The following is a 27,357-nucleotide window of genomic DNA, read 5'->3' on the forward strand; positions in this document are numbered from 1 at the left end:
AGGAAGACATGGAAAAGGCTGGCTAAAAAGCTGAAGGTGTGTTTGGCTCTTAAATTTGTAACTCTCTTTTTTCCAATGTCCAGAAACTCTGGTCACTGGGGAAGAAATGGGTTTAAACCTGGACAATAACCAAAGCCTTCCTTACTGCTCCCAATGGTTCCCAATGGGATCGCGTGTGAAGTTTCAAAACCGACCCTTGCTGTTGGCCCCCTCCTCAGATTCTGTCGATTGTTGTGGTGGGAAACAACAGTGTTGACTTAATTAAGTGCTCCAGGTGATGCTACCTGAGGCCAGAGTATGTCGGCAAGGCTTCCCATTAATTTATGAGATTTGAATGCAGGCTTTTGCTCAAGGAGAGGTAACAGGGTCTCCTCTACGTGAGTGTGGGAGGATTAGGTCTGCGCAGCACACTGTTCCTATGCTGTAGCAGAATTTGTGGGTGTCTGCGGGAGTGGAAGCCACTGAAAGTATACAAGGAAAACTCAAGAGATTGGGCTCCAAGTACGTAGTCTCCGTTTCTGAAAAGCTCCTGACACAAAAAACTCGGAAGTTTGGCTCACCTACACTTCAAAGTCCTCCCTGCCAGTGAGCACTTTTCTGGTGAAGACGTTCTATTGGTGCCTTTAAAGGCATTTTCTCTTGATGTAGCTGAGATTTGTCCACAAATACCTTCTGAGAAAGAAATCTAGAAGACAAGGGGAAAGAAGAAATGGCCAGCTCTCAGGTAAGCTTGGTGTCCCAGGTCAGAGGCTGTGTCACCTTTTCCCCCTAAAATTCCATGCATTTAGAAATCACAAATGTTGATTGCTCTGTGTTTGGTGTTTCTGCCGTAGGTTTTCACCAAAGCTTTAAAACCTTCTCAGGAAAGATAGTCAAGGTTAGGTCTTTAGAACTCTTCCCCCGTATAAGCACGAATCTTCTCTACATTCTCAAACAAGGCTTTCACTAGGACATCAAGACTTGTCACTTTGAAGTAAAGTCCTGCAAGTATTGCAAACATTCCCTTTAGGACAGATCCAAAGGGGAAGTTGAGTCCAAGATTCCAGTTGCTGATGGGGTCTGGTGCTGGGATTTCAGTCAAGGAAACTGTTCCCCTTTAGTTCCCCATTTAGTACGTCTCTGTAGAGCAGGATGAAGAAAATGAAAAATACAAAGCCCCAGTATCTTAGGAGTCCTCTTTAGCATATGAGAGTCCTTCTGGAGACCACCCTTTTGTTTTTCCCTCCCACAGCTGTATAGTATATAACCAGTCACTCTTCACAACCCCACTGTGGCACGTGGTGCCCACAGGTCCTCTCCTTGTGCCATAATAAAGCCACTTTTTCGCAGTAAAAAATTAATACAAATATACACAGCCTTGACATAAGGTCCAGAACAACTTGGAAAGTTAAAAAAGCGGGGGGGGGGGGTTGTCTTGGTTTGTAAAATGTGAAAAAGATACTCCGTTTAAATATACTAGACATTACAGGCCAGGGAAACAGCCATCTAAATGTGGTGTTTCTCTCATTCAGATGGGGGCTCCCAAATGCATGTCAATGATCCTGTGGACTGAGGGCATGAGCAGTGAAAAGAATTCACCTATGGCAGAATAGGGTGATAGATTTGTGAATACACCTCAAGGGAGTGGTGGGCAGGGCAGCAGAGGGGAGGCTCCTGCCTTGAGGCAGTGACTTGGGGCTAATTTTACAGGGGAAAGATGCGTATGTATGCTAACTTACGGAATTTGCCCTCATGTGGTAATTCTGCCTGGGTTGTAATGGGTTACAAATGGGTTGTAAGTACCCATTTGTTAGTTCGTTAGGGCCTATAGATATTTTAAGGCAGGTCACCTGTTAGGCCTGCCTCTCTTCAGCCAGGTGGGCCCTGTGGACTCCTCTACAATCTTGTGCTCAAGCCTGTTTGCCTCAAAGCAGCCTCTACTGAAAGTATATGTGATTGAAGTTTGCATAAATCCACTGTATTCTCTCATAATTAGACTGACATTCAGATTTACTGTTTGGGGGCCAACAGAACACACCAGGGATCATGTGTCCTTTGGTATGTCTTAGGCACTGATACCAATTTGTTTCCTTACACTTCGTGTTCACTTCTTTAACTGGCCTGGTTCACTCTGCCAGATTTCTCCCCTATAACGTTGATCTTTTCCCCCCATCTTTGCTAAGGATCTTAGATTTACTGAGTGATGTGCAGAAGCATCACATTTCAGCTGGAAACTTCTTTCTTCTGGGTTTCTCTTTGCTTGTAGTTTCTGGTGAGGAGAACCAAGCCAAAACAAATGTAGCTTCCATTAAATTTCCTTACACCTTGAAGCCCATTAATAAAGGAACGTTATGCCCTGCCTGTCTCAAGTATTTAATAAAAATTAAACATTGAGGCATGAAAGCAGCTATGATTTCCTTGAGGAAGGGCATATCCTGCATGTCTCAGGTGCCTATCATTGGCTGCAAGGTGTAAGTAAATTTAATTGAAGCTACATTTCCCCACTTGAACGAATTACAACCTTACATCTTTAAGGTTGTTAAATATGGAAGGTCTCCTCTTCAGGAGCTTCTTCCTGCTGAATCGGTTCCTACTGATGAGTGGAGGTTGGCCGGGTGAGAATTTAGTAGGAGTTAGAAAGGCAAGGCAGCTGTCTTTAGAGTTGATAACATGTGGGAGTTTCCATGAACAGAAAGAGTCATCTGTCCCCTTGAAGTCCTGCCACTGAAAGGGTCTTGTCACCAGGTGGAGAGAAAAAGGAGAAAACAGCAAAACATGATAAAATGACAAAAATGAAAGAAAGCCCAAGAAAGTTTGTATTTACCTCCACACTCTGGTCACAGAAACACCCTTATATTTACTGCTTTATATTTTCAGAAAATGAAAACAAGATTCACATACTTGACATGTTTGTGTGTTAAAATCCTCAAATATAATAGAGTCGTAGATAAAAAGTGCAGCACGTGAGGTTGTCACACACAGGAACCTTGATTTGCAGCCAATAAGCAGATCAGAGGGAATACCTTCCAAAGGAGAGATGCACAGAGCAAGAGGGAGGGGCATGGTCACTTCCTTTTATTTAAGTTTTGATGGACAATTAGGAAGTGGAGCCATGTCATTTTCTCTGAACTGGGCATAGGGCGGCACACGTGCCTTAAGAGAACACTTCTGTACATACGCTGTGTGTTATGCAAATGAGGTTTGTGCTCCCCCTTGGGTGGAGATTTTGGTATTACACGGGGGTCAAGGTAACTGTCCTCACTCCATGAGTTAACCCAGTCGTCCATCTGCATAGGTATGAGTCGGGGGTTAAGCGCAAAGTCGGCCTGCCCAAGCTCTTCCTTAGGGTGGTCGTTACATTTTGTTGTATGTTTTCTGTTTCCATGACAGGAGACTCTGCCCATAGGGTGTTTGCCAGAAGTAAAAGATAAGGTAGAAAAAAGAGGTGAAGTAAAATGGTGGAGTATGGTCCGTGGGTACAAGTAGGTAAGCGGTGAAGAACAACTCTTGGAGTCTAGCTGGTGACATTAACTCCCTCTTGCATCTTAGGTACCATTATGAACTCTGCCAATGGCCACTTCATAACTGTGGTTTTTATTGCAGACACTGCTGACCTTCAGGGACGTGGCCATCGAGTTCTCTGAGGAGGAGTGGGGATGCCTGAATCACAGTCAGAGGGAACTGTTCAGGGATGTGATGTTAGAGACCTATGGACACCTCCTCTTCTTGGGTGAGGATATCTCCTTCTAGATTTCCCAAACCCCGCTCGGGTTTTGTTCCTTCCCTTGAAGAGTCTCTCTTGGAAGCTCCCCCTTTATATGACTGGGATTCAGATCCCTGCAGCAAGGGAAAGAAATGGGGATTTGTAGACATAGAGAAATATCTTCATGATATTTCCCTTTCAGCTTTAGCCTCCTATCTTTTAAAGGTACCATCATCATTTTTGTAGATAAATGGCAATTCTAAACATTGAGTGGCATAAGACGGTATGGCCCACATCTTCAACTCCAACTTTTACTCCTTATTGTATTGGTAGCACTTGGAAGGCAGGTCATGATGTGAATGTTTGAAAGTCCTCCTGCATGTTGTAAAGGGACTTTTTCTTGTGCAACAGTGTTTGGGAAATCATTTTTTAGAATTCTCCCATGTCCCTTGTTGTCTGCTGAGTACATTACCAGGTCGAAAGGTAGAAACTCCAGCAATAATTATATTCCTTCGTTCTGATAAACAGGTCTTGTGTCAAAACCAGACCTGGTCATCGTTCTGGAGCAAAAGAAGGAGCTGTGGGGTGTGAAGAGAAAAGAGACAGTAGCCTCACACCCAGGTAGGTGGGAGTGATGCACACGACACAGGTGAGGTCCAAATGTGAAGGAGGAAGATGGATCTTACAATGTTGTTCAGATAGCTCTCCTTGAATGGAAATTCACTTGCAAAGCCGAGTTTTATGTCTTTCCCTCTCACAGAGGGACATCTGCTCTCTGACACATCATGTCTTTGATTCTCCGAAGAGTCTCCTTCAGCTCCAGGGAAGGTCCATCATATCCATGGTGAGGACCTCCATAATCTGAGAGCTTCTCCATTGCTGTGAGAGCCCTAGAAGATCTCTCTGTATTTCTGAGGAACTCTATGCTAAGTCATTTCTAAATTCTGTTTTGCTGCTTGCGATAAGTGTGTGAGGGTAGTGGTGGGCCCATTGGGTTTGAGGCAGAAGTCTTGAGAACACTGGAGACAGAGATCTCATGTTTTCTGGTTTAGGATTTCCAAAGTTACAGAGGATTTAATCTTAAGTGTGCAAAATTGAGGCTCAGTAATTTCATAAGATCACAGAACACCTCCCTCAAATGAGAAAATCTAATCCTTTATTTCACATCAAAAGTTTATGTGTCTTTGTAGTAACTAAAATTTGAAAAATCCACTCTGTGTTCCACTGCTCAATGGTGAAATAATTTAATGTATCTATGTGTTTCATAATTACCTATATATTAATGCCATAAGGGAGCTAGAACATTTACAAGTTAGAACCCACAGCCTATAATAAAGTTTCCATCATTACCTTTATTTCCTAGTAATTGCATTATTTTATAATTTTGTATAGTTGAAAGTTCCTGTGCTTTTTCATATGTGTCTTCACTTTCTAAAAACTTGTATATGAGACGCATCTCTGATTTTTTAAATCAAAAGTTCTCTATGACCTGGGTATGTGCCTTATAGGAAATGAGGTAGAGGGTGCCTGAGTGGCTCAGTCAATTGAACATTGGACTTGGGCTCAGTTCATGATCTCACAGTTGGGGAATTGGAAGCTAGCATGGGGCTGTCTGCTGTCCATGTGGAGCCTGCTCTAGATCATCTGTCCCCTCTCCCTTTGCCCCTCCACTGTTTGTGTGATCTCTCTCAGTAATAAATAAACTTTAAAAACAAAAGGAATTGATGTAAATAAACACTTAAGTCCATATTAAAGAAATAAAAAAGGATTCTTCATAAATGTAATCTTACCTCAGGAAAAATTAATCACGAGATTATTCTCCCACTTTCCTCAGCATGTATCTGAAGTTCATCCCAAATATTTATTTGATTATGAAGTGATTGTCACTATATATTCCAACTTTGGCAGTGTTTGTTGATTTAGAAAGGTTTTTTTTAGTCAGCTTGGTTCTAAAGAATGGATTATACCCTACACTCTGTGTAAGAAGAGGAATATCTTAAGAAAATAATTCCTTTTTAATGTCTTTTACGTGCTTATTTGTAAAATTTTTCAGTAGTTGATTTTAATGGATATCTTTCCTGTGAACTGCCAATGAAGACATGACAATTCAAAAGCTTCTTTTTCATGGGTCCGTGGTTGCAGTTTAAAATTATAGTTACATAGTACATTTCCTTTAAAAGGATTAATTTATTTCTTTTATGTAGACTGGTTGGAGTTATATTTTGTCTGATTCTGGCTTTGCATTCTATAATAATGTGCTTTCTTTTGGATGCAACATTCCACACATGAGTTCGTTGTAGTTTCATTTACTTGTATATCTTGTTACAGGATGTCAGTGTTCATCAAGTACATTTTAAGACCATGTGAGTTGAAGTCAAGTATGAATCAGCCATGCCTTTTACCAGTAAAATTATGTATGTACTTCTTTGTATAAATATGACCCATACATAATTTGGGACTCATCATATCTCTCTCTTTCTTTTGTTAGTGGTCAGTGAATGTTTTATCATGTCTCGGTGAATTGTCATAATAATAGACAACTAATGTCTTGGTCAGTTGTCATAATAGACCATTAATTTCATCTTATATTTATTGGTGACTTTATATTCTCCTTGCATGAGAGAATCTCTTTTATGAATTGAAAGTAATTGTCCAACATTCTATATCTCCAGAGTACCTGGGTGACTCAGTCTGTTAAACGTCTGTGTCTTGAATTGGGTTCAGGTCATGAACTCAGGGTCATGCGATTGAGTCCCATGTCAGGCTATGAGCTGAGAATGGAACCTGCTTGGGATTCTCTCTCCCTCTCCTCCTGCCCTTCCCCTGCTCTCTCTCTCAAAAAAAAATTAATTAATTAACAACTTTTATTCCATAACTTTTATTATGAGGATTTTTTTCTTATAGTTTATTTGAATTTTATTTTTTTTTACTTACATTCAAATTAGTTAGCGTATATTGCAACAATGATTTCACGAGTAGATTCCTTAATGCCCCTTACCCATTTAGCCCACCCCCTTCAACACTCCCTCCAGTAACCCTCTGTCTGTTCTCCATATTTATGAGTCTCTTATGCTTTGTCCCCCTCCCTGTTTTTATATTATTTTTGTTTCCCTTCCTTTATGTTCATCTGTTTTGTCTATTGAAGTCCTCATATGAGTGACGTCATTTGATATTTGTCTTTCTTGGACTAATTTCGCTTAGTGTAATACCATCCAGTTTTATCCACGTAGTTGCAAATGGCAAGATTTCATTCCTTTTGATTGCCAAGTAATACTCCATTGTATAGATATACCACTTCTTCTTTATCCATTCATCCATCAATGGACATTTGGGCTCTTTCCATACTTTGGCTATTGTTGATAGTGCTGCTGTAAACATTGGGGTGCATGTGTCCCTTCAAAACAGCACACCTGTATCCCTTGGATAAATACCTAGTAGTGCAATTGGTGGGTCATAGGGTAGTTCTATTTTTAGTTTTTTGAGGAACCTCCATGCTGTTTTCCAGAGTGGCTGCACCAGCTTGCATTCCCACCAACAATGCAAAAGAGATCCTCTTTCTCTGCATCCTTGCCAACATCTGATGTTGCCTGAGTTGTTAATATTAGCCATTCTGACCGGTGTAAGGTGGTATCTCATGGTGGTTTTCATTCATATTTCCCTGATGATGAGTGATGTTGAGCATTTTTTCATGTGTCCATTGGCCATCTGGATGTTTTCTTTGGAGAAGTGTCTATTCATGTCTCTGCCCATTTCTTCACTGGATTATTTGTTTTTTTCGGTGTTGAGTTTGATAAGTTCTTTGTAGATTTTGGATACTAACCCTTTATCTGATATGTCATTTGCAAATATCATCTCCCATTCTGTTGGTTGCCTTTTAGTTTTGCTGATTGTTTCTTTCGCTGTGCAGAAGGTTTTTATTTTGACAAGGTCCCAGTAGTTCATTTTTGCCATTGTTTCCCTTGCCTCCAGAGACCTGTTGAGTAAGAAGTTATTGTGGCCAAGATCAAAGAGGTTTTTGCCACTTTCTTCTCAAGGATTTTGATGGCTTCCTGTCTTACATTGAGGCCTTTCATCCATTTGAGTTTATTTTTGTGTATGGTGTAAGAAAGTGGTCCAGGTTCATTCTTCTGCATGTCGCTGTCCAGTTTTCCCAGCACCACTTGCTGAAGAGAAAGTCTTTATTCCATTGCATGTTCTTTCCTGCTTTGTCAAAGATTAGTTGGCCACACATTTCTGGGTCCATTTCTGGGTTCTCTATTCTGTTCCACTGACCTGCATGTCTGTTCTTGTGCCATTACCAAACTGTCTTCAGGATTACAGCTTTGTAGTATAGCTTGAAGCTCTGGGATTCTGATGGCTCCTGCTTTGGTTTTCTTTTTCAAGATTGCTTTAGCTCTTTGGGGTCTTTTCTGGTTCCATACAAATTTTAGGATTGTTTGTTCTAGCTCTGTGAAGAATGCTGGTGTTATTTTGATACAGATTGCATTGAATATGTAGGTTGCTTTGGGTACTATTGACATTTTAACAATATTTGTTCTTCCATCCAGGAGCATAAATCTTTTTCCTTTTTTTTGTGTCGTCTTCAATTTTTTTCATAAGCTTTCTATAGTGATTTTCAGTGTATAGCTTTTTCACCTCTTTGGTTAGATTTATTCCTAGGTATTTTATGATTTTTGCTGCAAATGTAAATGAGATCAATTCCTTGATTACTCTTCCTGTTGCTTCATTGTTGATGTATAAGAATGCAACCGATTTCTGTGCATTGATTTTATATCCTGCAACTTTGCTGAATTCATGAACCAGTACTAGCAATTTTTGGTGGAATCTTTAGGGTTTTCCATATAGAGTGTCATGTCATATGCAAAGAGTGAAAGAAAGTTTGACCTCCTCCTGGTCGATTTGGATGCCTTTTATTTCTTTCTGTTGTCTGATTGCAGAGGCTAAGTCTTCCAATACTATGTTGAATAACAGTGGTGAGAGTGGACATCCCTGTCTCATTCCTGACCTTTGGGGGAAAGCTCTCAGTTTTTCCCCATTGAGGATAATATTAGCATTGGGTCATTCATATATGGCTTTTATGATCTCGAGGTGTGATCCTTCTATCCCTACTTTCCTGAGGGTTTTTTTTTTTTTATCAAGAAAGGATGCTGTATTTTGTCAAATGCTTTCTCTGCATTTATTGAGAGGATCGCATGGTTCTTGTCCTTTCTTTTATTGGTGTGATGAATCACGTTATTTGTTTTGCAGATATTGAACCAGCCCTGCATCCCAGGTGTAAATCCCACTTGGTTGTGGTGAATAATTTTTCTAACGTATTGTTGGAGCTGGATGGCTAATAACTTCTTGAGGATTTTTGCATCCATGTTCATCAGGGAAATTGGTCTACAGTTCTCCTGTTTAGTAGGGTCTCTCTCTGATTTTGGAATCAAAGCAATGTGGCTTCATAGAATGAGTTTGGAAGTTTTCCTTCCATATCTATCTTTTGGAGCAGCTTCAAGAGAATAGGTGTTAACTCTTGCTTAAATGTTTGGTAGAATTCCCCTGGAAAGCCATCTGGCCATGGATTCTTGGTTTTTGGGAGATTTTTGATTACCAGTTTGATTCCCTTACTAGTTATGTGTGTGGTTCAAATTTTCTATTTCTTCCTGTTTGAGTTTTGGTAGTGTATATGTTTCTAGGAATTTGTCCATTTCTTCCACATTGCCCATTTTATTGGCATATAATTGCTCATAATATTCTCTTATGATTGTTCCTATTTGTGCTGTGTTGGTTGTGATCTTTCCTCTTCATTCTTGATTTTATTTATTGGGGTCCCTTCCTTTTTCTTTTTGTTTGTTTATTTATTTTTGGGACAGAGAGAGACAGAGCATGAACGGGGGAGGGGCAGAGAGAGAGAGGGAGACACAGAATCGGAAACAGGTTCCAGGCTCCGAGCCATCAGCCCAGAGCCTGACGCGGGGCTCGAACTCACGGACCACGAGATCGTGACCTGGCTGAAGTCGGACGCTTAACCGACTGCGCCACCCAGGCGCCCCCCTTCCTTTTTCTTTTTGATCAAACTGGCTGATTTATCAATTTTGTTAATTCTTTCCAAGAACCAGCTTCTGGTTTCATTGATCTGTTCTACTTGTTTGTTGTTCTCGTAGCATTAATTTCTGCTCTAATCTTTATTATTTCCTGTCTTCTGCTGGTTTGGGGTTTATTTGCTGTTCTTTTTCCAGCTCCTTAAGGCATAAGGCTATGTTGTATATCTGAGATCTTTCTTCCTTCTTTAGGAAGGCCTGGATTGCTATAAACTTTCCTCTTATGACCACCTTTGCTATGCCCCAGAGGTTTTGGGTTGTGGTGTTATCATTTTCATTGGCTTCCATATACTTTTTAATTTCCTCCTTAACTCTTTGGTTAGCCCATTCATTCTTTAGTAGGATGTTCTTCAGTCTCCAAGTATTTGTTACCTTTCCAAATGTTTTCTTGTGGTTGATTTGGGTCAAACTTAGAATTTTTATCCTTAATTGTGGTGCTATTCCCATGACATGATTTGGCACCATTCTCATTAACTTGTGTGTCCTCTGTAGTATTTGTGGCTTAATAAAGATTACTTAAAGCAACTTCAAGGTATAAAAACTCATTTTAAACTGATACTCTAAGTTGCATACACAATCACTCTACTTTTCATCTCCACCCCTGTGCCCACCTTAACTTACTGATGCCACAAATTCTATCTTTTCATAAGTACTTTATTACCTACATTTATTATTTTTATACTCTTTTTTTTAAGTTTGTTTCTTTATTTATTTAGAGCAAAGGATCAGTGAAGGGTCAGAGAGAGAGTGGGACAGAGGATTGAAAGAAGGCTCTGATAGCACAGAGCCCGATATGGGGCTCAAACTCATGAGCGGCGAGATCATGATCTGCGCTGCAGTTTGATGCTTAACTGACTGAGCCACCCAGGCACCCCTGATTTTTTTATACTCTTACTGAAAAAAGTATTGTAGCAGAAATTAAAATGACTTGTTCTACCTCATTACAATGCGACAGGTTTCTATAATTGTGTAGTTTTTTTAGATTTTGTAATGTGTTTTTATTTTTGAGAGAGAAAGAGAAAGCACAAATGGGGGAAAGGCGGAAAGAGACAGACACACAGAATGCGAAGCAGACTCTCGGCTCTGACTGGCAACACAGTGTCTGACGTGGGGGTAAAACTCATGGACGTCGAGATCATGACCTGAGCAGAAGTCAGTCACTTAGTCAGCTGAGTCACCCAGGCGCCCCAATTGTGTATTTTTTATATTTAGCAGAGAGCTTTATGTTCTTATGTGGTTTTAGTTACTGGTTACAATCCTCTTATTTCAACCAGAAGGATTTGCTTAATATTTCCTGTAGGACAGGTCTACTTGGAAACTTAAACTGGTTTTTACTTGGGAAAGTCTCCATTTCTACGTTCATGGAAAACAGTTTGGCCAGGTAGGGTATTCTTAGTGGACATGTTTTGAACTTGCAATACTTAAATACTCTGGCATTTCTTCCTATAAGATCTACTAATCATCCCACTACTAATCGTATAAGAGCTCTCTTGGACGAGACAAGTTGCTTTTGTCATGCTGGTTCAACATTCTCTTCTCGCCTGTGAGTTTGATAGGGTTAAATATAAGGTGTCACTGTGTTCACGTCTTGATATTTATCCTACTGTGAATTGACTGAGCTTGTTGCAATTGTCTCTTCTTTCCACATACAAGACTTCAGCTCTTCATGTCAATGCTTTGCCCCCTTTCCCTCCCCGCTCTTAAGGGGTTCTCATAATGTACATATTGGATCACTTGTTGGTGTTCCATGAGTCCATAGACCCTGCCCTTTGATTCTTAGCAGGTATTGAACACAAGAGTATTTTAGGTTGTCTGATTCTTTATTCTACTTGACCAAGTCTGTTGTTGGCCCCTTAGTGTATTTTTAAATTCAGCAATTGTACTCTTCATCTCCCAATTTCTTGTTCATTGCTGGTGATATGTTCTGTTTCCTTGGCTTTACATTTTGGTCATGAATAGTTTTCGTGCTATCATTTAGTTACCTATCTATTTTTCTTCTTCCTCCATGAGCATCCTTATGGTGGTTATTTTGAATTCCTTGTCAGGCAATTAATACTACTTTATTAATTTAGGACCAGTTTTGGAGATATATTTTGTTCCTGTAATTGGAACGTGATTTCCTCTTTCTTTGCATCCCTTGATATCGTTGGGTGACATTTGGTAATTAACAAACAAACAAAAACAACCCAAACAAACCATAAAAACATAACAAAACAACACAAACGAAGCCTCTGGGCCCTGGATGATGGACTTGATTTGTAAAGAGGAACACAAAATATAGTAATTCTGGGGGCAGTGACACACGTTCTGGGCATTTGTCATGTCTGAATTTCTGTAACTGCCAAGTTTAGAAATGCGGTTACTTTTTAGAGTCCGTGATACCTTCCTGTCTCGGTTTGTCTTCAGCTCTGTAGTCTCTCCCGTGTTTGAACAAATGCTCACCTTCTGTCTGAGCAGCCAACACAGAGTATCCAGGGGATGCTTTCATTCCTTCTGATTTCCATGTCATGAATGACAGAAGGGAGCCCCTCAGGACAGCGAAGAAACCAGATCGTCGAACATACATTTGTTTCTGTCCTCAACAGAGGGAAGACTTTTCTCGCTGTGTTGCCATGGAGTGTCAGGGAGGGTGAGCAGCTGTTGTAGGCAAGTGTCCATGTGACTCTTCTTCATTTGTACTTGACTGTGTGTGCTGTATTCTCCTATTGGGCTTCTGGAGCCCTCAAAAAGTCCTTTGGTCTATTTTTGTCTCCATGAGGAGCAAAGTCCTGGTGCTTCCTATTTCTCCATGCTGGTTGTATCCTATCATGGGTATTTTGCACATTACCGTACTTACATATATGCATGTCAGTGTAGTAAGTGTGATGACTGCTTTTGTATCTGTTAGTTGTATCTTTCCATAACACCCTAGGCTTGTTGGTAGACAAACCAACAAGAGTCCTTTGGTACAGTGATATGGGAATAAGTGGACACTGTGGTCGTGACTATTTATACTTAAGGGATAATGGGCAAGGTGATGGGGTGCAGTGAAATGCAGAATGTTTACTATAATGGGTATAACCAAACAGGAACAATTATCTGTAATGAAATGCTACTGCTAGAAGAGATCAAGGATAGAAAACCTTCTGGGGAAAACCCCACCTTAAGTCAGTTATTTGCAGAACAGTGTCTTTGAAGCAGTAGTCAAAAATCCATTTTTAAACAAACATATTCTCTGGAAGGACGTTTCAAAATGCTGAAAAGTCATCTCGTCCATACTGAAAATAGTCACTGGAAGTATTTCAAATATAAAGTTGGATTAGCCATTCCCTGAAATATTCTGAGAGTTAGGCATTTGGAAAGGAAGATAAAAATTCTAAATGTGATTGATTTGAGAAGCCCTGTTTGGAGGGTTCATTATACTTCCACCAACACGTAATCCCCCTGTTCCCAAGGCTCTGATTTTGATAAACACCGGAGGGTTTAATCCATACATCACTGTTCAATAGTTACAATAAAAGACTTAATTTGGAGCAAGTATTTGTGTGCTGTGATCTTAGGAAAGCCTTGAGTTGAGCCCTCTAGCTTCTGTAATTACTGTGTGTTTATAGAGGAGATAGAGGGTAGCAAGGCACTGAGTGTGGGAGAAACATGAATCCAGGGTGAAATGTTAATAGACATGAGAGAACTCCATTTCCAGGGAACAAGGATGAGATTAAGAAATGTGGAAAAGTCTTCTCTGTAACCTCAAATCTGATTGTACATGATTGTATCCACACTGGATAGAAGAGTTACAAAAGTAATCACTCTGGACAGCTTTTAGCTAGTCTTCAAAACTCACTCAACAGCAGAGATGTATTTCATAATGGGAAGAAATCTAACAAATTTTTACAATGAGGCAAAGTCTTTACCACTCAATACAGCTTCTACCTAAGGAGGTACGTACTGGGGAGAAGCCTAAATAAATGTATTTAAATATATATAAACACACACACACACACGCCCGGCAAAGTTGTTAAGCCCAACTACAAAATTTCTGAACATCAGCGAGAGTACACTGAATGAAACCCTACAAATGTAGAGAATGTGGTGAAGCACTTAGTTTGTAAGCAAAACTGTTCAAAATGAGATAATACATCCTGGGGAGGTAACTTACAAATGTCAAGAATATTGGCAACCTCTTTCCCTGGAACTGAACCCTTCCTCAGCATCAGAGAAAACATACTGGATAGAAACCTTAGAAATGTAATGAATGAGGAAGTATTTTGGGTTTTAATATACACCTCAGGAAAAACCAAAGCCTTTATAAAGGATAAAAACTTTACTAAGATGTAGACATTTGGCAAAGTATGGAATGAAAAGGCAAATCTAAATAAAATGAGAGAATTCACCCCAGGACGCAGTAAGTCAATACCACTTTTCATACATGATTCTAAATCAGAGTGTTTATGGAGAGGAAAATCCAAAGTTGAAACCTGGATATCACTTCCATCAGTGTAGGCATAAGGGGCACTAACCCCTCCATCGTGGAAAATCTGAGTATCTCTTGAGTCCTTGGAACTTAAAACCATACCTACTGTTCCATGGAAATAGCCTATTGTTGACCTCAAGGCTTACCTACAACATTACCAGTCAGTCATCCGATTCTTAGTTGTCTGTGGTATAAATGGTATTGTTAGAATTAAGGAAGCTTGAGAAAACAAAAGATTAAGAAAACTATAATGAAAACACATTTACAGTAGTGAATGGGTTTATATTTTTTGAAAACCTGTGTATAAATGGACACACATAGTTTAGATGCATGCTATTGAATGGTCAGGTGCATTTTTAAGATGTCTGAAAGGATCAAGGCAGAATGGATGTCTGGAGAAGGACAATCATTCTCAGTCTGTCTGTCTCCTTTTTTCTATTGTCCATTTTTGAGGGTTTATTTAACATGGCATATATTACTAATTTGAAATCATCTCATGCTATGGCTTTAGTGCTTCTGTGCATGGAAAATGATTTGATTTTTGTTGTCTCACAGACATGAGGGACTCTTTTATGATAGGAAATTCATGTTTAAGTATTTTTTCTTGGGAAGATTAAGGACTCTGGTATGTCCTACATAGGAAGGAATCTTACATGCGGATGCTGTTTGTGATGGATATATAAGAGTGACATCAGCCACCAAGAAGTGTTCAAGGCATCATGTTTTGCAAAAAAAATGCTTGACAGAGAAACGTTCTGAATGTAAATATTTTGCCAATTCGTGTGTAGAAAAAATACGGTGGTAGCTCATAAATACCTGAGTATATCGTCATAATAGCAATTGTTACAAGTCAAGAATATTAGTTATGTATCTGAAATCAAGAGATTTTCACGGATATCTGAGGAAAGTATAGCTAACTCTTCTCTAAAGGGGTGAAAGATGATTGTCGATCTACTTTTACTCAATAATTAGCCTTAGTTTGAACAACATGGAAAGTACAACTCACAAATCAATACATTAGAGGAAAAAGAGTGGTTCTTGAAAGATTGTAATGTGTATTTTGACCAAGGATCACACAGTGATTTTGTAGTGGTTTGTTAAAAGTCTATTTGAAATTAATATATATTCATTAATCATCCTGAATGGATTTGAATATGTTAACACGGATTTATAATGAAAGAAGTGGTATCCTAATGCAACCTTAGCCTGCCCCATCTTCATCAAGGTTGCAGGTAAACAGGAACACAAAGTACGCCTGACTCATCTTGTACGAGTTTGAGCTGTGTGGGTCCAACTTATAGGCAGTTTTATTTATAATACAGTACTGTAAATATAACTTCTCTTCCTTTGAATTGTCTTAATATTTTCTTTTCTTGGGCTTCCTTGGTGGTAAGAATACCATAATAAACACCTATAACATACAAAGTATATTTTGATTGACTGATTTTCTTGTCAGTAGTAGGCTATTAAAATGACGTGTTGGGGAGTCAAACTTGTACACAGATTTTCAACTGCATGGGTGGTGGGTACACCAAACCCCTGCCTTATTCATGGGTCACTTGTACTTGTTTAAGCAGTGCGGTGCTATCACTAATAATTTTTTTTCCAGTGGCCTTAAACCTCAAATTCTTTGAACTTAATTTTCCCAAAGTTTACATATTATATCTTTTCTTCCTTTTTTAAGTGCTGGGGCATTAGGTGCTTTTAATAAGGATGCTATAGGAGTATTATTGAGAATGTAGCTGAACAGTTTCCTGATACTGCTGCCTTGCAGTCCATTTTGTATAACCAGTCTGACTACAGGGGTTTCAACTGACTCTAGCTTCACCCAATAGCAAACTCACTAAATAATAGCCCCACAGTCACAAGCAAACAGAAGTTCCTGATAGGAGTTCCCAATCATCATTTGTGTAAGAGTGCCCACTCTCAGTATATTTGCCTGTCACATCCTTTAGAGAAGGCCCCTACAGAGAGCGTCTGCCATTCTCCACTCATTTTGATGTGAATTGTGCATTCTAGACTTAGCCCTGGAGCTCCACAGCTGTCCAACCATGCACCCCAAAAAAGACATCTGTCCCAATTCCTGCCATTCCCTCTGCCTGTCATCCTTGACCTCTACATCTTGCCCCCCATGACATATTATATGCATACTCCATGGCCTATGAGTAGTCATTTATTTCTTTTTATTGATCCTTGGCCCACAGAATGATGCACAGTGGTTCTACCTAACACCTACTAACTGAACAAAGTTACTACAAATATAAGACCTCTCTACCGAACTCAATCACTATTTAAAGTCTTAACCTATGTGTTTAGTTTTTTTCCTTCTGCGGTTTCTGTGACCATGTGGAACACAGATTTTTATGGTTTTGATAGGCACAGAATGCAATATGTTATATTAAGTTAAAGAATGATTTTGGAATAACAGTACTAATTAGGAAGAAGTAGACGTGTGCATATGTGTGTACCAAACCTAGATCTTAAGAAGGAATGGGAATATTTGTTCAGATGAGGATATTCCAAGTCTCAAAATTGATGATTTCCTTACAACCAAAAATGTTACGAATTTAAAAAAAAAAAAAAAGGAATGCTTCTCTACATTGTTTGTATTGACTGTATGTGTCCTATATCTCTGTGCATCTTGGTGTGAGAATCTCCCCATGCAGATCCTGTCGTGCCTGCCTGGCTATTACTCATGTAGGATGTACTCTGTTTCCAAGTTCCAAAGTTTATAAACTGTTGCTTCTATGACTTGTGCAGTGATTTTAAGATTAGTTTGCATGAAATGACATGGTGTTCAGATGTTATTTGAATATGGCAGTAATTCTACAGGGAGTATATTAAATTCCATGTAGTTTATTTGATACATTTCCTTCCTTCTTGATTGGAGAAGAACACTGAAGAAAACTTCTTTAGATACTATTCTTTTCCCTTCTCAAGAGTGACCTCATCCAAGTTACTCCCTTTAGTGGAAGAATTTGCTGAGGTGAAAACTTGGAGAACCGTGAGTCATGGGTCGTTTTCACATTTATTTGAAAGGAACATGGACAGTGCTGAGAGTTTAGTAGATGTTCTAACTGTAGGAAGAAAACAGTATTCAATTAAGAGTGATGCTGCAGCTCAAGATAAGAGATAAAAAACATCCAGGCTGAAGCATTGGCATGAATTCTTCATGTGGGGAAGGACATCTGTTCTAGGCTGCACGAGTGACTCTGAATTATAGAAGGGTAAATTTTACTCGTTTTCTTTCCAAATCCTCTCCAGTTCTTCTGTCTCCTCATCTCCATTCCAGTGATGTAGCCATCATGATTGTTCTTTCCTCAGTTAGGGAGACTGCCCCCTCCCACAAAAGCCATGCTGGCTCTTCTTGTTTTTTAGTAGCTTAGAATTTTTAAATTTTTAAAAAGTATGCTTAATTATCAGAGAGAGAGAGAGAGAGAGAGAGAGAGAGAGAGAGAATGGTGAAGGGACAGAGAGGGAAAGTGAGAGAACCCCAAGCAGAATCTGCACTGTCAGCACAGAGCCTGATGCACAGGGCTCAAGCTCATAAACCGTGAGATCATGACCTGAGCTGAAGTCAGATGCTAAACTGACTGTTCCATCCAGGCGTTCCTAGAATTTTTTAATATAAAAGAAATGGTTGGTAGTTGAATCAACTGAGCCATTTCTAATATCGCAATACATTGTTGACACCACTTCAATGGAAGGAACAGGAAAAAAAAAAAACCATCAATTGTACACAGGATTCCTTCAGGCACTTGGTATGGAGAGAATTATGAGGACAGATAAAACATGAGGATAATATACTTTGAGAGGAAGATAGTTCCTACTAAAAGCAAATATGAGAAACTCCTGAAATGTGATGAAAGCTCTGACAAGAAGCTCCCTTTGGTCACTGCAAGGTCTTTGAAAACTTCTTGTGATGAACAAATGTGACAGAGATGGGGACTTGTGAATCAACGTGGTGGTTTTCTGGGATTGAGTCAGATCCTTTTCTCATGATTGATTAAATTCTCTAGTGGTACTGTGGACAAGATGATGTTGGATGCCATAGGTGTCTGTCCTTTCCCAGGCCCAGTTTTGTGGAGGTTGATGGAGAGGAGAACGTTGTGGGCATAGCTTGAAGATGTCACATGCCAGAGATGGTGTTGAAGAGGAAGAAGGCTGCTGGACACTAATAGTTAGAACCAGCAACGCATGTGGGTAGTTCCTCAAAGCACTGGCATTGCAGGAATATAAGCCCAACATAGGTCTGATCCAGTGTTGTTGGGTGTTCTTCCAAGGATCCTGACCCACAGCTGGCAGAGACCTTCCTCACATCCACTCAGCCCTATGTTGAGTCAAGTCTGTGCTCCGAACTGTGTGCAGAGCACTGATTGCTTGGGAAGCTGGTCACCAGTCACCGGCACTGAGCATATTTCTACTCTAAACAGCCTACCCAGTTTTTAGGCTAGATGACGCTATGATGTTTCACAGCCTAGGCTGTCCTTACACCCATTCGGACCTGAGTGGGAAGAGGATATCTATCAGTTGTAGAAACCAATAAGATAAAGTAGGGTAGCATGTTCTACCCACATTTCACATTGGCTCAACAGAAGGACAAGAATCCCTTTTCAATACCTGTTATTTTGGGGTATTGAGATTTCCCCAGTGATGTCTCATGTGAATAGTTGCCAGGTGAGCTTACTCTGAGAAGTACTGAGTGGGAATTACCTCTGTCACTATTTTTGTGATGTCACTCCTTTATGATGAATGTTTTTATGTCTCATGAGCTAAGAAAGGTTTCCCTATATACATGTATTTATATTTGTATGCTTAATACAAGTGTACATGTGTGTATAAATATGCACACACACACACTAAGATTGTTTATCCATGGAGTAGAATATTAAAATAGTGTAACTTGATATTGAAAAATAACACTATTAATACAGTGACAAAGTCCTTCCTTTTTCTTCATTAAAAATTTTTTTTGACATTTATTTATTTCTGAGAGACAGTGAGAGATAGAGCATAAGTGGAGGAGGGGCAGAGAGAGAAGGAGACGCAGAATCCGAAGCAGGCTCAAGGCTCCAAGCTGTCAGCACAGAGCCCAACGCGGGGCTCGAACCCACAAACCATGAGGTTATGACCTGAGCTGAATTCGGACACTCAACTGACTGAGCCACCCACGAGCCACCAAAGCCCTTCCTTTTAAAGATTATTCTATACGATATATTGCTTTGTTGCTTGTTTGATTGGTTATGACTGCATGGTTGTTGTCTTTTGCTTCTTTTTCCTATTTTTATCGTCTTCTTGTAGGTATAGTTCTAGGAAAATTTCAATGGACTATCTTCAGGCAAATTTTAGCTGCCAGGAACATATTGTTTACTTACGTTTAGAATTCTAATGAAGATATTGTGGTTTGGATTTACCACGTTTGTTTTTTCCAGACACCTTACCTATTTTTTATTTGTTTCCTGTGTTTCCCTGTATTCAGATTCAGAAAATAGTTCTAAATTTCATTCTATTTCTCTGGACATTGTATACTCAGTAACATATTACTTTAGGTAGAAATTAAAACATACTTTTTTTTTTTGAAGAATGCTTTTAAAATCTAGTCACTGTGTGACATTACTTTCTACATTTAATTTCAATTTGTTACTATATGTACACCGATACTTATCTATTGACTACTATTTTTTGATGAGTTTTTTCTTTTTAAGTGAAGTCACATGTACAGATCATAAGGGAACACTTCAGTAGAATTTCACAAACTGATCACATCTCTATGATCCACTGAGAACAAGAAACATAAATGTTAGTCCTCTATAATTATTTTTCATGGTTAGTGGGTTTTTTTAATATGTTTTAGAAATCTTCTCTAATATTGAAACCACAGGCACAAATCTTTTTCTTTTTCCAAACATATCATTATCTTTACGATTCCAATCAGAAATGTATTAAAAATACCTGTGTTGTGTGGTTTGCGTACAGACATAGATTTCTATTCTTTGTCTTTCCCCAACATGGCTACAAATTTCAATGTATTCTGAAAATGTTTGAGCATGCTTTCTCTTCATTGGCTTGAACAAATCATTTCTTCACATGGACTAACCTCATTGTTATCTTGGAACAGACTTCTGTCAGTTCTCTGTCTTTTTCTGCCTCTAGTGATGTTGAGAAATCTCACAAGACTACACCCTCAATGTCAGTTTTGAGGTCAAAAACGTTCTATCTGGAGCCCCTTCTCTCCCCTGCCCCTCAGCATAAACACAGAGCCACCGAGGGGAGTAGCTCAGTAGAGACCCTGGATGTCTGCCTACCTTACTCCAAGCTCCCACCTCCCTATGCTCTGGTGAGCCTGCCCTTCTCTCTCAAGCCTGCCTCATTCTCAGCAAGGTCGGTCCCTGCTCCAAGAGACCTGCACAAGTTGCTGCCCACACCTCATTTCCTGACCAAACAGTTCTAGAGGGCTTCAGTTCTGGTGGAGTTGATGTCAGGGCTCAATTCACAAGCAGACTGCAGTGCATCTAGCTATGACTTACCATGTTCAGGCCAGGGACCCTACACTGTCCATAGCAATCAAGGAGAGCATCTACAGGCCGCTGTCTAAATGGTCTACGGGAGACATAACTGTCTTTTCTAACATACAGAGGAAGGCAGGGCCTTAGACAAAATGCCAAGGTGGAAGAATTTATCCAAGTCAAAGAAGAAGATATGGCCATGAAGAGAGATTTAAGTGAAATGGTTGTAAGTAACATGCTTGATGGAGAATTGAAGGCAATATTCATAAGGATACTCTCTGGGTTGAAAAAAGAATAGTGAGAACCTTACCAGGGAGCTAAAACAGCTAAAAAAGAATCAAACAGAGAAGAACAGTGCAATGAACAAGATTGAGGGACACTTGGGTGGGTCCTTGAATTAAGCATCCAACTCTTGATTTTGGCTTAGGTCATGATGTCACGGTTTGGGAGACAGAACCCCAACTTGTTCTCTGCAGTGACTGCCTCTGGAGTCTGATAGGGATTTTCTCTCCCTCTTGCTCTGCCTCTCTTGTGCTTTCACTCTCTGTATCTCTGAGAAAATAAACAGTTTTTTTTTTTTTTTAAGTAAAGAAAAGGAAAAGATTGGAAACAGGCTTAGCAGTGAACAGCAGGCTGGAAGTACCAGAGGAATGACTTTGTCACCTAGAAGAAGAAAAAAATGAAGAAAAATAATGACTCTAAGCAAAAGACAGGAGAAGAATCATGCAACAGTATTGACTCGGGGAACTCAGAGACTCCATCAAATGTAATAATATTTGCATGATAGGAGTCTCAGAAGCAAAAGGGAGAGAAAAGGGGGGGGTGGAAGTACTTTATTTTAAGAAATATTAGCAGAAATCTTCCATAATCCTGGAAGAAAACAGACCTCCAGATCCAGGAATATCAAAATAGATAAAAACAAAAAAATAAAAAAACTATATGCTGCCTCTAAGGACTCATTTAGACATAGAGACACCTGCAAGTTGTTTTCTTAGAAAAGAAACAGGTTGTTTTCCACTGCTCCCCAGTGGATTTCTTTTCTAAGTTATTTGATTTCTTAGGATATCATTGTATATGTAGTTGAAGCATTACCAATTTTGTTATTTTTCTTGTTACATGGGCATTACTTTCAATGTTATGTTACCTTTTTATTCTGGTCTCTGTTTCATTTATTTCTGATGTTTCCTTCTAAATAAAATAATTTCAGATTTTGCTTTGTAATTTCTTCCTCTACTAAATTTCAGCTAACAGACTTCCTTTTCTAGTTCCTTTTGGTGTAATGTTGTTAATTTCAATGTTTTCCTTAACTGAAGCATTTATGGCATTAAAAAATAGAAAACTCAAAAGCAGTAGAAAACCTAGCAGAAATAACTCAAGCGATGACCAAAATAATACAAAATAAAAATAAGGATCCTTTAGGGTTTTCTATAGATCGTATCATCTGTGAACAGAGATAAGATTTTTAGGAGTTTGTAGCCTTCTTTACAGTAGTTATTCCTTTCATTTGGTAACCTGGTAATGCTGGTACCACAGAGAGTATTTTCATATTTTCCCTTATCTTCACTCCTTGGAAATACTCAAGGAGAGTTTAAGTACTTTCTCGTGAAATGCTTGTTTGAATGATCCACTGAATTTATCGGACATAGCAGCTTTCCTTGTTTAGAGTTAGTTTGTTTTTTTGTTTGTATTTGTTTAAATTACTCTTTGAATCTACTTACTACTCAGCAATAGTGATTTTTTGTTGTTGTTGTTTTCATGATGGAGTATAGGTGGTTGTACCTTATTTGAATTCATTATCCTCTGTTGGTATCAATTTGTGGGCATATAATTATCCATTGTTGCCTCTTTTATTCATTTTATTTCAACAGTATCAGTGATAACATGTCTGCTTTCACTTCACTGCTGCTTTAGTTGGTCGTTTCTCTTTCATTCTGACTTGATTGAAAGGTCTATCAATTTTGTTCATTTTTTTTCTCAAAGCCAATGCTTCCTCTGGTTGCTGTGGTCTTAGTTTTACTGTATGCTATTTTGTTGATTTCAGTTTTATGTTTAAGTTTCCTTCTGTGGTGATTTTGGGCTCATGTGGTAGTTTTCCTGATCATTCAAGGTATAAGAAAATGATTTCTACTATAGCATGACAGTACTACAGAATTATCTATTAGGACATATGGTCAGTATGTTGCATGCAACTTTATGTGTCCATGAAGGAATGAAGTCCTGATGATTCCTTCTCAAACATTTAGTCGTTGTTTTCTGATTGATTCTAAGGTTGCATAATAGAAGTCTTCAGTATATTCATCTGAGAGTAGTAAGTGGGATGATTTTACTTTTCTGTTATTTGATATCTTTCAGCTGCATCTTCACAATGCACCCAGAATTTCCTGCCAAAGCCGTACTTAGAACCTTCTCTCCAAAAAGTGTCAATGGGTGAACATAGTACCCTTGAGAATTTACACTTAATGATAGATTGTGACAACGATGGGGAGAGTGAAGGGCATCAAACATATGACGGACATTTCCAAACAGAGACATCTTCCCACAGGAAGAATCTCACTGACCCATATGGTGAAGGATATAAAGCATTTTGCAAAACCCCCCCTTGTAAGTTAGCTACTTCTACAAAGCAGTGTGTTTCCGTCACCAAAAACTCAAGTCAAAGATTCAAACATAATTATTTGTCGAAAGAAAATTTGGAAAATCTGGAAAGTTACATCATTCAGGTGGAAAATAAGTATTTGAACCAATTTGAAAATAGGATCGGATTGACCTTTCAGACAACTGTTTTTGAAAATCATAAATTTAAAAATCAAGAAGAAATTGTTAAGGGGTGTCAATTTGAGGGGCACATCACAAAGAAGTCAACCCTACAAACCTACGAGAGTATTTTCAATGGACATAGAATTGTTCCTTGCACTGCATCTGAGAAAACATTTAACCAGGGCTCAATTGTTAACAAATGTCTATGTACTCATTTGCCAGATAACCATTTTGAATGTAATAAAGGTAAGGAAATTTTGTCTCAAAGATCTAAACATATTATACAGACGAGTATGCCTATAAAAGAAAATCTTCATAAATATAATGCATGTGGGAAAGATCTGAAGGAGTCCCCCAGTGTTGGTGATCATCAGACAATTTGTGTGGGAAAAAACACATACATGTGTAATAAATCTGGAAGTGTGTGGAGTCAGTCACGAAGACTAAATGCACATAGGACAATTCGATCTGGAGAGAAAAGGTACACTTGTAGGGAATGTGGCATAGTCTTTCATTGGCACTCGGCACTATCTCAACATCAGCGAATGCATGCTGGAACGAAATTTTACAAATGTGAAGAATGTGGTAAAACCTTTAAGGACTACTCATCACTAAATAAACACAGGCAAATCCGTATCAGAGTGGGACATCACAAATGTCAACAATGTGGCAAAGCTTTTAGGAGGCACTCCTACCTTCCTAGACATCAGAGCATCCATACTGGAGAGACCCCTTACCAATGTAAAGAATGTGGCAAGGCCTTTAGCCAGCGCTCAACCCTTACTCAACATCTCAGAATTCACACTGGGGAGAAACCTTACCAATGTAAATATTGTGATAAGGCCTTTAGCCAGCACTCAAACCTTATTCGACATCATAGAGTTCATACTGGAGAGAAACCTTACCAATGTAGAGAATGTGGCAAGGTCTTTGGCCAGCACTCACACCTTACTCAACACCACAGAATTCATAGTGGAGAGAAACCTTACCAATGTAAAGAATGTGGCAAGGCCTTTAGCCACCACTCAGTCCTTATTCACCATCACAGAATTCACACTGGAGAGAAACCTCACCAATGTAAAGAATGTGGCAAGACCTTTACCGAGCACTCAAACCTTACTCGCCATCTCAGAATTCATACTGGAGAGAAACCTTACAAATGTAAGGAATGTGGCAAGGCCTTTACCCAGCACTCAATCCTTACTCGCCATCTCAGAATTCATACTGGAGAGAAACCTTACAAATGTAAGGAATGTGGCAAGGCCTTTACCAGGTACTCAAATCTTATTCGACATCTCAGAATTCATAATGGAGAGAAACCTTACAAATGTAAGGAATGTGGCAAGGCCTTTAAAGGACCCTCAGACCTCACTCGACATTACAGAATTCATAGTGGAGAGAAACCTCACCAATGTAAGGAATGTGGCAAGGCCTTTACCAGGCACTCACACCTTATTCAACATCTCAGAATTCACACTGGAGAGAAACCTCACCAGTGTAAAGAATGCGGCAAGGCCTTTAGCTACCACTCAGTCCTTATTCACCATCACAGAATTCACACTGGAGAGAAACCTCACCAATGTAAAGAATGTGGCAAGACCTTTACCGAGCACTCAAACCTTACTCGCCATCTCAGAATTCATACTGGAGAGAAACCTCACCAATGTAAAGAATGTGGCAAGACCTTTACCGAGCACTCAAACCTTACTCGCCATCTCAGAATTCATACTGGAGAGAAACCTTACAAATGCAAGGAATGTGGCAAGGCCTTTACCAGGTACTCAAATCTTATTCGACATCTCAGAATTCATAGTGGAGAGAAACCTCACCAATGTAAGGAATGTGGCAAGGCCTTTACCAGGCGCTCGCACCTTATTCAACATCTCAGAATTCACACTGGAGAGAAACCTCACCAGTGTAAAGAATGTGGCAAGGCCTTTAGCTTGCATTCATGCCTTATTCAACATCTCAGAATTCATGCTGGAGAGAAACATTACCAATGTAAAGAATGTGGCAAGTCCTTTACCCAGCCCTCAATCCTTACTCGACATCACAGAATTCACACTGGAGAGAAACCTGATAATGTAGAAAGAATGTAAGTCAGTGCCTGTAAGTGGTGCCCAGCCCTTACGGGACATCAGAAAATTCCTATTGGAGAGTAACCATACAAATGTAAAGAATGTGCAAGCTCTCCCTGCAAGTCACAACTTACTCCACATTCTAGTTATCACATAAGAGCCAAAGTGTGAAATGGAAAGTGGCCATGCCTTTACCTGGAATTCAATCTTTGCTCGATATCACAAAAGACACCCTAGATGCAAACCCTAGAAATGTAATGAATGAAGACCCTCATTTTAAATATACACTTTAGGAAACACAAGAGATGCATATAAGAAAGTAACTGGAAAGATAGATTTACAAAAGTATTTCATTGAACATCAAATGTGAATCATGTTACAGAAATCAAGTAGAAAGGAGTATATCAGTCATTTCATTCAGACATTGCTTCAAAATACTTATAAGGAATAGCACAGAGTTAGACACTTAGAAAACATATATGCTATTCTGGTCCTAAAGATCTAGTGGATCAGTTTTTGAATAGGTATAGTTAATTTCAAAATGTGCTTTGTTTTGTTTTTTCTTTTTTGGGTTTTTTTTTTGTTTGTTTACATTGACCCTCTTTGGGATTTGTGACTAGCAAATATTAATGTATTCCTACTCTCAAATCCCTTCAGAATATTCATTTATTCCTGGTGGATGTGTGAAACCATGTGGATGACTTGTTGAATCAAAAGTATGAGATGCCCTTCTTTATTAGATGGGACCCAGGCATGTCTAATTTTCCACAGAAGATAAAGTATAGTTTGATGCACAACATCTGAAGCAAATCTAAATGGAGATGCTGTTTGTGGTTTTACCACTGATGTAAGTTGTCATGAGACAGGTGTTGAGAACACCATTGTCCATTTATTGATTCTAAAAACTTCCTGAATATTAGAAAATGTTTTATGATAAGGTCTTAAAGGCAAAAGAGGTGGCAGTCCAGTGCACTGATATATCTTTACAACAGCAATAGTCAGAGCGCATGAGTTGAGTGGCTGCAATGAAGACATCTTCACAGATGGCAGCCAGAGCCTAGCTAACTCTTCCCCCAAATGGCATAAATTGTACATCCAATCTCTCAACAATTACCTCCGGCCTGATATTTATGGAAATCACTACTCCCCTGTCATTACATCAACACATGAATGCTTTTTTACCACTTGTATTCTATATTTTGAACGATTTGTTGAGTCGAGTGGATTTGAAATGCATAAATTGGTCTGTGTGAACTCAATATATTTTAATAAAACATAATTGTTTTTAATGTGTTAAAATGGATGTGTAATGAATGAAGTGTGATCCAACCAGCAATGTTACCACATCCTCTTGTATTTAAGGTTGTAGGTAACTGATGGGATCTATAACTCTTTTCCTAACACAACGGCATAACATACCCAGTAATCCGTTTTCTCTGCGGCTTTAGGATTTACATTATTTTCCCTCTCGTTTATCCATTATACCATTTTCTCCTCTTTGTGAATACTGTGATATTATTATGGATATATTATGGAGTCTAGGGGGGTACTGCTGACCTTTTGCCTAAGGTCCCCCGTGAAACGCTATTTGGCATTCATTTTGCACAGCCAGTCCATTTGTTTTTAAGTTTATTCTGAGCCAGAGCATAAGCATGGGAGGGGCGAAGCAGTGGGGAGAGAATCCCAAGCAACTCTGCTGTCAGCACACAGCCAGACACAGGCTTCAGACCCATTAACTATGGGATCAAGAGCCACATGCTTAACCTACTGAGGCATCCAGGTGCCCCTAGCCAGGAGTTTT

General features: G+C 39.2%; 1 protein-coding gene across 1 annotated transcript; it reads left to right on the forward strand.

The window, feature by feature from the left end:
* The first annotated feature begins 709 nt into the window (after positions 1-709).
* Positions 710-26,462, forward strand: LOC112850901 (uncharacterized). The gene is given in 4 exon segments (XM_086688671.1): positions 710-724; positions 3,583-3,709; positions 4,211-4,303; positions 23,074-26,462. Coding segments are annotated over 4 exon segments (2,889 nt in total). The 3' UTR covers positions 25,728-26,462.
* The last annotated feature ends 895 nt before the right edge of the window (positions 26,463-27,357 follow it).

Source organism: Puma concolor, chromosome E2 (assembly GCF_028749965.1).
Source record: "Puma concolor isolate L17-30 chromosome E2, mPumCon1.1.hap2, whole genome shotgun sequence".
NCBI classification, from domain to species: domain Eukaryota; kingdom Metazoa; phylum Chordata; class Mammalia; order Carnivora; family Felidae; genus Puma; species Puma concolor.